This window comes from Astatotilapia calliptera, chromosome 1, assembly GCF_900246225.1.
Source record: "Astatotilapia calliptera chromosome 1, fAstCal1.2, whole genome shotgun sequence".
NCBI lineage: Eukaryota > Metazoa > Chordata > Actinopteri > Cichliformes > Cichlidae > Astatotilapia > Astatotilapia calliptera.
Window position 1 is genome coordinate 12,394,157 of NC_039302.1, and position 10,407 is coordinate 12,404,563.

Below are 10,407 nucleotides of genomic sequence, written 5' to 3' on the forward strand. Positions count from 1 at the left end.
AAAATCTTTCACTGTCTATTGAATCACTCAAGTCAGCCCGTGAGACGTCAAGAACGGTTTACCAGAAACCCCCATTTTCATGGTTAGACAAATAAATTGGCCTCCTTCTTTTTTTTCTTTTTTTTGCTTTGTCGGATTATAAATCAGCGTGCCCTTAAAATATTTACACCCTGTAGTTTAATCAATCAGCAAAATGCCGGACTCATTACGTAAATATGAACAGATTGTGCGATCTTTTAACGTAATCACACGTACCGCCGCAGGTTTCCCTGGGCCCTGTCCTGTCACTTAACTAATGGACAAGTAAGGCTGCAGTGAGCGACGGGGTCCCATAAATCCACATCTGTCCGACTTAAAACGCTGTTCTAAAGCACGAAAAAGGGCACTTTTTTTCTTTTTTCTTTGCCAGTAAAGTTTATTGAAGAGGCGTTTTAGGGGTGAATGTATTCATGGGCGTCATTTATTATTGCAGGAAAAGTAGGGTGAATTAAGGCTGATTGGGACAGTTTTTTTGAATTTCCGTCCCGTGTAAATGTTCGTGTCATAAATTTACTGAATAAAAAAATAAATAAAAATCATGATGGATTTCTGCAACAATGGAGAGGCCGTCCATCTGTGTGAGGAGGAATGAAGGTTATCTCACTTTTCAAGGAGACGTAAACTGACACCAGGCCTGTTTTCTCTTTAAGTGTTTGGATCTTCTGGATGATTGTGACAACCTTTATCATTAGTGAGGAAAAGTTTTTTTCTTTTGTTTTTTAATTATAATACAATCTAATTTTTCGGGCATATTAATTTGCTTTCCTGCTCATCATAATTTTTCTGATTAACTTTATTAAATTATAAAGCCACACTCTCACAACACAGTGACAGCTGGATGCTCTGATGTCAAAGTTTCCAGTCATGCCAATCCAGAAAAGGGCCGTGCAGAGGTCCAGTCTGAACTGTAGAAGCATGGGTTATGATAACATGGCTGTGGTTAAGGTCAGCAATGTCTTGCTTGAAAAATTCAGCTGATTCAGGAATATTTTCTGCATACAAGTGAAGTAAGGCCTGTTCCACTCTGGTGTAGACAGGAAACAAAATGTAGGTGGAGTGAGCTTGCAGAGCTGACACGGTTAATATTGTCACTGGTGTGACCATCATGGACAGGATTAGAAATGAGTCTATCACAGGGACAGTCGTAGAAATAGAGGCAAGGCTGGGATAGTTCAGACATGTTCAAGGATTAGTGAAAAAATTGGACAAAGGATGTTGGAGATGGCGCTGCCAGGCAGGAGGAAAAGACGAAGACCACAGTTTGCCATGCAGTTCATGGGTGTAATGACACCCGCTTCAGATGTTATCAGTCCATAAAATGGGCGTTATTAGCAGAAATCAGCCCCATATTTATGGGCCAATAGGGGGCCATCTCCACCTGCTAGTTTGTTCCGAATGTTGTTATCATCCATTCAGATGGAGCATCGCTAACAGAAGCATGGGAAGACTCCACATCTACTCTCGCTGGAATCCAAGGAGGACACTCGGAGGGGTGGTGTGACAGAGGAGGATGCTGGGACAAGGTTAGATGGAGGGGATGATGATCTGCTGCCGTGACCTCTAAGGATTGTATCTGCATGAAGAGCATATGCAGAATATATGCGTCTTTTATATTTTTGTTCACTGATAAAGCAATTTAGTTTTTTCCCAATACTAGAAACATCACATTAACACATATTTACTGGTTTTGTTGCAGTAGAACATCACACTCATGTTTCTATCAGTGTTTTGTGGAATATATCAACTACAACAACTTAACTTAAACTGAATCATGATGCCTTCGCGAACAACTTCCTGGTTGACACCCACCTGTCACAACAAGGAATTTTTACTTCATGTTTTTACAGATGATCTTGGTAAAATAAATTAAGAAGAAGGATTTTTAATTTTCTGTCATCAGGTAAGAAATAAAGCCTGTTTAGGTACTGTTTCATTCAGTCACTTCTCCCAACCACTCTTTAATTTATATACTCTGTAGCTTAAACTAAAATTCATGCTGGTCAGGAATATACTAATAATAATATGTTGTGTTTTAATGTTATTAAAAAACAACATATTATTATTAGTATTTTTTAATTAAATCTATAAATCAAGGATAAACTTATTATTAGGAGAAAGCGCTCTTCGTGTCACCAGGTGTATGATGTCAGTGAACTTTGCCAAGCTTCGGATTATTTGTTAATAAAATATATGAAATGCAAAAAACAGAAACACGCTGACACGTGTACGAAGAAGGACCAAGTCTGCCCTCTTGTGGCAAAACCAAGAATGACACCTCGTCTGGGTGGCCTTACTAGCTGCAGCCCCTCCCCGGCTTATGATTGTAATTTTGCTGGTAAATCCTCAAATTAACTCAAAATTGATGATCACACGTTTACAAATCCAGTATTACACTTTCATATAAAATAAGCAAGAGTAATTTTGAAATGACATCAAGACAACATAGCTAGTTACTGCTGTACTGATGATATGAATGTGAAATTCATAATTTACACAGTCTCACATTTCAAGACATAAATCTAAAGGTAATTGGAAATACTGCTGTCTATCAGTGAGTGTGTGTGGTCATTCTTATTATTTGCAGTAGTACTTATTGTTGTTGTTGTAGTAATATTTTGTGTTAATTGCGTTTTTCTAATGTAAATGCGCATTTTCTGCGCCGTTTTGCTCTTTTGGGTGCGCTTGTGTGCGAGGGGCGGGCCGGCTTCAGAAGGGCGGGCGTTCGTAGTTTTGAAGCGCATGATGAAGCCGTGAACAGCCTGCAGCTTTGCCTCAGCCTCCTCTGCATCGTTTGCTAATTGTGAAACTGGGAGAAGCGTGAGCAGAGAGCCAGCCGACGCTCAGACAGACAGACTGCCCACTGTGAACACTGTGACCGTGAACATGGCTTCCTCGGAGCTTGGTGAGTTTCTCTGAGCATGAAACAAACTTTCTGAGTTTTGGTGTTGCGACATGCAGGCTGCTAGCTGACTGGCTAACATTAGCCAACGTGGTTAGCTCCACTTCACTAAAAACGGGCATTTATTCTTCGTTTGCGTTTGTAAAATGACAACAAGTCCTGGGTTAAAGCTCTGCTCATCTGTCTTTGCAGCACTTCTGAGTGTTTCTGACAAAACTGGACTGTTGGACTTCGCTAAGAGGCTGGTGGGTGTGGGGCTGTCTCTGGTGGCCTCAGGGGGCACAGCCAAAGCCCTGCGGGATGCTGGACTGGCCGTCAGGTGGGTGCTCCACTAGCCCTTAAAGTCAAAGCCATAGGCGTCCACATGTACTACTGCAGTACTGTAGATACCTGCAGCATGTGAGGCCTTCTCTAAGTTCTCAGAGTCTCTGCTTTGTGTCAGGGATGTGTCTGAACTGACTGGACATCCAGAGATGCTGGGCGGCAGAGTGAAGACCCTGCATCCTGCAGTGCATGGAGGTATCCTGGCCAGAAAAACACCCAGTGACACCGCTGACATGGAGAAGCTGGGCTACAGCCTGGTAAGGTGAGACAAACACAGCAAACAGAAATGGGCAAAAGCTTTCTCAAGCATGTAAAATACTCTGATGTGTACAGTATGCTGGATGTTTGTGTGTACTTGCAGTAGAAAGAGAAGGCTGAGTGGAAATGAAACCCTTGTGCACATGTGACCCATGTGGAGTGCAGGCACGTGCTTTTTAATCAAGAAGCATGTCGAGTTGATTTGGCTGCTGGATAATTGGAAACCTGCTGCCCGTGCATGCTCATCCTGTGACTCCTGTTCATTGGAAGAATGATTCGATTTCACTGTGTCCTCAGTGGAAGATTAAACGACACGTGATTGAAGTTTAGCAGATGACTGTTTCTTAACAACTTTTTTTTTTTTTTCTTTTAAAGACAAGAAAATCAGTGGATCCTGTTGTCGGTGTGCAATACTTGCTTTTTTTCTTTTTTTTTGTCGGATTTTTTAAAATGTTTGGCAACATATGAAAAAATGCTGAAACTGCAGTAAAGTTAATGGATTTAATGATTTCATTTACTGACTGTTTACACAAGTAGTCATAAGACACGCTCGAGCAAAGCTTGTCTTGCTTTGTACTTTCTTTGGTAGTGGTCTCAAATGAAGAAGCGCAAAAATGTATTGCATGGACACACGATTAACCCCATTCAGTTTGTAACACCGTGCTGCAAAACACGATTTTGATCATTACAGGTTGAACATTAGAGCTTTTCAAACAGCAGGTGACCCTGCTTACTAATACCTACCACGAAAAATGCTCGGTGCCCACCAAAGATGTTTTATCCAGAACCAAAGGGAAGCACCAGCACGTTGATAAAACGATCTGTTTAACCAGTTGTGGTAATTTCATTCACATAAGTACCGGTATGTCAGACACTTCTGCTCAACAGAATCCGAGGAAATACGTGGATTTCTCTCAGACAAGTTGCAATAAGTTCGAGTTTATTATGCCTAAATGCATAGACTGAAAACACTATGCATGTATAAGAGAATTAACTGTGAACAGCTTGTTTTGAGCATGTGGATTCCCATGAACACCTTAGGTCTATGTAGGATCTCCCACTGAACTGATCTCCATCTTTAACTTATCTGAAGCTGGCAGAACTGCTGTGTAGTGTGCCGGCACAGCTGGATCAGTAAGAAGCAGCTGTTTAGCTAGAAAAATGCACCTGCATTTAAAATGTGAGGGCCATCAGTTCATTATTGTACTCCAGTGTTTGAAAGTTTTTAAGTATGAAAAGATTTTCCTTTGTTTGCCCTTTTCAAGAGTGGTGGTGTGCAACCTGTACCCATTCATAAAGACCGTCTCTAACCCGGATGTCACGGTGGAGGATGCCGTAGAGCAGATTGATATCGGTAATGCATAGAAGTGCACTCTTTGCTTGCCTGTCTTACTAATGATGAAACACTTATTTATTTGTGTACTCTGCGTGTATTGATAAAAACTGTTCTTTCTTCTCAGGTGGTGTAACTCTGCTCAGAGCAGCAGCCAAAAACCACGCTCGGGTCACCATTGTGTGCGATCCTGCCGACTATTTGCTGGTTGCCAAGGAGATGGAGAATTCGGCGGACAAAGACACGACCCTGGAAACTCGCCGGACTCTGGCCCTGAAAGTGAGTCTGTTTTGTTGCAAGCGTGTGACCTGATTTTTCTGAGAAAGGAATTTTAGGAAAATACAAACTTGTAGACTTTTTGAGGTGGGCTTTTAGATTTAAGGGTTTTAAGGTTATAATGCAGTTTTGGGGGGGGGCGGGGTTAAGGTGAGGGTTGGTTTTGGATTATGTTTTGAAAATGGGGTAAAAGGGCACAAGCTGTCACCTCTCCAAACGCATAATTTCTTTATGCGTTTCTGCTTTATCATACCTGTCAGAGGGAGGCCATTTAAAGTTTGTCATTCAATCCAATTTTATTTATATAGCGCCAGATAAGACTAGACAAGATAAAAACCCTACAGTAATACAGAGAAAATCCCAATAATTGAACAACCCACTGTGAGCGCACACTTGGTGACAGTGGGAAGGAAAAACTCCCTTTTAACAGGAAGAAACCTCCAGTAGAGCCAGGCTCATGGAGGGGCAGCTATCAGCCGTGACCAGGTGATCACATGAAGTCACATGTTTGCGTGTTGGTTGGCATACTGCAGTTTCAGAAATTCACATATCACGTTTTATATTTTATAAATTGCTATTTATCACAATATATTTGAAAATTTGCGATAAAGATATAACGGACGATATAATTGGCGCGAGACAAAATAAATACCTTACAATTCCACAACTTTATTAGTGCAAAAAAAGCCCCATCAATGTATTTTCACTTAAACAAGCAGCTGTTTTTTTATGTGCATTAAATCTATATAAAAACTTTAACAGTGCAAATGCAAATTCCTTGCTGACAGTTTAACCAAAAGGCATTTCCAGTGGAAATTGGCCGACATATCCTCAGCATAACCATATATAATATCTACAAAACTTAAAAGAGGTTATACACACACAATACGGTAATATTATGTTGAAGCACAGTACGTATCACTCCGCCAGGCTCCTGCCTGCGGTTGCCGTAATGCTCCGACAGTCCATCAAGCGGTGCGGGTTCGTAGCTTAGCAAAGTCGTACTAAAACATTTTTTGACAGATTTTCGAGCGCCGTGTAGCACATAAAATCGGTTCGAGGTCAGTAAACACAACCAGAATTCATACATAAGGCACACGGGATTATAAGGAGCACACAAAGGATTGATTTTAAGTGCGTCTTATTTTCCGAAAAACACGGTAATAACGACGGCCCGCTAGCATGCTCTACCAAAAATTGTCCTTTGGTGTGTATCTGACTTGCAAAAGCCAAACTAGTTCCACACCACTGAAGTTGCAGCATTTTTACAAACCAATTCTGGTTCATCTGTTTCATTCAACGATCCTCATTCTCCGTCACCGCCATGCTTTTTCTGCCATCTGCGTATGAAAACAAAGCATGTGCGTTTTCCCCATATTCTATCGCCATATTTCATTTTCTTATCATTGCCTAACATTAAACCGGTATTACAGTGAACGGTATGATATGACCCAGCCCTATTGGGGGGGGGGGTGTCTTTAATGCCTGATCATGTATTGAAGGAGCCATATGTTGAATGTGTGCGTGAATGGGTGGATGACTGGATATGTAAAGCGCTTTGGGATCCTTAGGGACTAGTAAGGCGCTATATAAATGCAGGCCATTTACCATATGTTACAGCTAGTTGCCTTCAAAACGATGTTGCTTAAACTTAAATTTTAATAACCAGTTGAGTCAAAGACCGTTTCCTGATGGGGTTAGTCATAATCCTGCGTGGAGAATTTTAAAAGTGCCGTTTCAGAGTTGATCACATGAGCCTCGAGCATCCATCCATTCTGTTCAGACTTGTTCCACTTTAAGCTCCATGCTGAAAAGAGACTTTTTGTTTGGAGTAAGAGGGGAAATCAAGCCTCCGGCTCTTTTTTATAAGGTATCGTTGCCAAAATAGCTGCTGCTGCTGCTGTTGGAGTCTTGATGTGTGGGGACTTCAGGGAGTTTGCTTTCTTTTGATCAATCCTTTATAATCACAACATTGTATTACCCAGTGCTATTTTAAGCTGGCTTATGATTAAAAATAAAAAAAACAAAAGCTTGAGGGTGATCATTAAGGAGTTGCTACTCCCCCCGTGACTATTTGTTCTGGTTTTGCTATTTGCTCAGAGATGAGGGTCAGCGAGTCGAAGTCCAGGCTGTTTATCACAGAGTGATGAAATGTGTTTAACATTTGAGGAGCAGTGAACTCTAACCTCACAGTCTGACTGCACTGAGCTTTGAGTTAAATACTGATAACTGTCCCACTTTGCCTGCAGCCCTTTTTTCTTGTGGAGAGATGGTTCCTTTCCTAAAACATCAGAAAGTGATGTAAGCAGTTTTTTTGTTTTTTTTCTTCCTAACCTTTCTCTACTCGTTCTGCTTCCTGTGCAGGCCTTCACACACACAGCACAGTATGATGAGGCTATATCCGACTACTTCCGCGGGCAGTACAGCCGCGGCGTGTCCCAGCTGCCTCTGCGATACGGCATGAACCCCCACCAAGCACCCGCTCAAATCTACACTCTGCGCGCGGCTCTGCCGCTCACAGGTACCCTCACACCACGCCATGCCACGCCGCAATCTGTCCTTTAATGTCACCCATCCCCTTTTAACGTTCCCTCTCTTAGTGGTCAACGGTGCTCCTGGCTTTATCAACCTGTGCGACGCTCTGAACGCGTGGCAGCTCGTTAGGGAGCTGAAGAGAGCCCTCAGCATGGCTGCAGCGACTTCCTTCAAACACGTCAGCCCTGCTGGTAAGAAAGAAAGACCCCATTCAGACGCACTCTTACAGTTAACAGTGTCCACATAGATCTGACAATGAAAGCTGTCACCTTGTTTCTGAAGGAGCCGCAGTAGGAGTTCCTCTGACCGAGGAAGAGGCCAAAGTGTGCATGGTGCACGACATGCTGAAGGACCTCAGCCCACTCGCCACCGCCTACGCAAGGGCAAGAGGTTAAAAAGTCACCTGTATAGCTGATGCCCTGAAAATGATTGTGTGCTGGGTGCTCTCTCTTTTTTTCTTTTTTTTTAATATGTTATACATTTACTCTGTGCCTCCAGGTTCAGACAGGATGTCTTCATTTGGAGATTTCATTGCTCTGTCAGATGTGTGTGACGTTCCCACTGCTAAGATCATATCAAGAGAGGTAAATAAGAGAGCAAGCTTTTTATTTTTTTTAATCATTAAAATTATAAAGATAATAATAATAGTATTTTTTGTGATGTAACATTCTTAGGTCTCAGACGGTATCATTGCTCCTGGTTATGATGAGGAGGCACTCAAAATCCTTTCCAAAAAGAAGAATGGCAACTACTGTGTGCTTCAGGTGAGGGCGCTGTTTCCCCACGTCTGTATTTGTCTCTGGTTTTGGAAGCATGTCTTTGGACGTACTGATTAGCTTAAAAACCTCATAATTCTCAGACACATGCAGATTGAATAACCTGCTCTTTTTTTTTTTTTTTTTTTTTTTTTTTCTAGGCAGATAATGTAACTGAAGTAGTTGCAAGTCATACTGAAGATAAAAATGTGTACAGTACATGCATGCTATGTAAACTGGGTTATGGGTTATGTCCGTGCTTGTGTCTCAGATGGATCCTGACTACGAGCCCGATGACACCGAGGTGAGAGTGTTGTTTGGTCTCTATCTCAAACAAAAGAGGAATGGAGGACGTATCAATAAGGACTTCTTCAGCAACGTTGTTTCCAAAGGCTCGGTAAGACACTGAAGTGTGTTAACGTTTTACTGACTCGATCCAATCTGACAGATTCTTCTCTTGTGTCCTAAAGCTCTCTGAGGAAGCTGTGCGTGACCTCACCGTGGCAACCATCGCCGTCAAGTACACGCAGTCTAACTCTGTGTGCTATGCTAAAGACGGACAGGTAAGAGGTGGCGCATAAATGAGGAAGGAATCCAGAGGAGCCTCAGTTGTTCCCCAATCTTTCTTCACCTGTGTTTTCCAGGTTATCGGTATTGGTGCAGGGCAGCAGTCTCGTATCCACTGCACTCGGCTGGCGGGTGACAAAGCTGACAACTGGTGGCTCAGGCACCACCCTCGAGTCCTGAGCATGAAGTTTCGCAGTGGTGTGAAGAGAGCAGAGATGGCCAACGCAATCGACCAGTATGTGAGCGACACCATTGGAGAGGTGAGGGAGTAACATTTGGAGACGTGCACTGTAGTTACCAGTGAGGAAAAAGTACAACTGTGTTTTTATTTTGTTTGGATGTAAACATTTCAAGACTGCATTTGTGTTTATGTGAATATTTAAAATGCGTACATGCAACCCTTTGTGTCTTAAATGCAAAGAGGAACTCAGCTTCTGACATGGACACAAATAAATATGCAGTTTTAAGAGTGTTTTGTACAACAGATGAAGAATTACTGTATTTTGCGAGATGTAAACACATCCAATGTTCCTGTGCATATTGAGGACTGAGGCACAAAGCAGCAGATTATTTTATTACGTTAATAGATTCTGACTTTTTGTATACAAAAGATTTAAGATGTTCCCACCTCTGATGTTCAATGTCATGTCTAATCCAACAGCATGCCAAGTTTGAGACTGTGTGAGTAAATGAAAACCTGTGTCCTGTGTATATTCTGTCCTGTGCCGGCAGGGCCCAGACTTGGAAGTTTGGAAGTCGATGTATGAAGAGGTCCCTGAGCTACTGTCAGAGACTGAAAAGAAGAACTGGATCAGCTCACTGCAGGCTGTGGCTGTCAGCTCTGACGCCTTCTTCCCTTTCAGAGATAACATAGATCGGGCCAAAAGGGTAAGTGCCTTGCACGAAGAACGTGTACATGCTGCACACACCTTGTCAATCTCACTGCAACTTAAACCCTGGTCTTCCTGTCATAACTCATATTTCCTTCCTGTGTGTGTCTGTCTCCAGAGCGGCGTTCAATACATCGCAGCTCCAGCGGGCTCTGCTGCTGATGAGGTTGTGATCAATGCCTGTAATGAGCAAGGCATTACTCTGGTGCACACCAGCCTGCGACTCTTCCACCACTGAGTTCACTAAGCGTTGAGTTCGCTCTCAGTTTTGTGTCTTTACAAAGACGAAATAAACGTGTGCAACATTGCTGATCTTCAGACATTCCTACATTTAGCTGAACTGTAGAAACAGACGCACAATTTTGTAACACACTAAATACATTCCTGACTTGTGATCAAAATGTTCAAGAGTGTAATACTGTAACTGCAGCTGATCCTTGTAGGTCAGTCTTGCAACACTATGAAATAAACTTGGAGTTTGACTATTTTGTCTCTTTCATTGTGCTAACTGCGTGACACTGTTAGTCCATT

The 10,407-nt window shown here is 42.3% G+C and overlaps 1 protein-coding gene across 1 annotated transcript; it reads left to right on the top strand.

The window, feature by feature from the left end:
* The first annotated feature begins 2,740 nt into the window (after nucleotides 1–2,740).
* atic (5-aminoimidazole-4-carboxamide ribonucleotide formyltransferase/IMP cyclohydrolase) lies at nucleotides 2,741–10,361 on the top strand. Its single transcript, XM_026164622.1, has 15 exons — nucleotides 2,741–2,941; nucleotides 3,131–3,257; nucleotides 3,381–3,524; nucleotides 4,786–4,874; nucleotides 4,981–5,132; nucleotides 7,494–7,650; nucleotides 7,730–7,855; nucleotides 7,947–8,054; nucleotides 8,163–8,248; nucleotides 8,339–8,428; nucleotides 8,691–8,816; nucleotides 8,890–8,982; nucleotides 9,064–9,246; nucleotides 9,719–9,874; nucleotides 9,995–10,361. Exons 1-15 carry the CDS (start codon nucleotides 2,923–2,925, stop codon nucleotides 10,112–10,114), a joined length of 1,776 nt encoding a protein of 591 aa, XP_026020407.1. The 5' UTR covers nucleotides 2,741–2,922; the 3' UTR covers nucleotides 10,115–10,361.
* The last annotated feature ends 46 nt before the right edge of the window (nucleotides 10,362–10,407 follow it).

Bases quoted from the DNA above. Each gene is read 5' to 3' on its own strand.
- atic (XM_026164622.1), top strand. The intron at 8,055-8,162 runs GTTAAAAAGTCA...CTGTGCCTCCAG, and splicing joins CGCCTACGCAAGGGCAAGAG to GTTCAGACAGGATGTCTTCA. The intron at 9,247-9,718 runs GTGAGGGAGTAA...CTGTGCCGGCAG, and splicing joins TGAGCGACACCATTGGAGAG to GGCCCAGACTTGGAAGTTTG.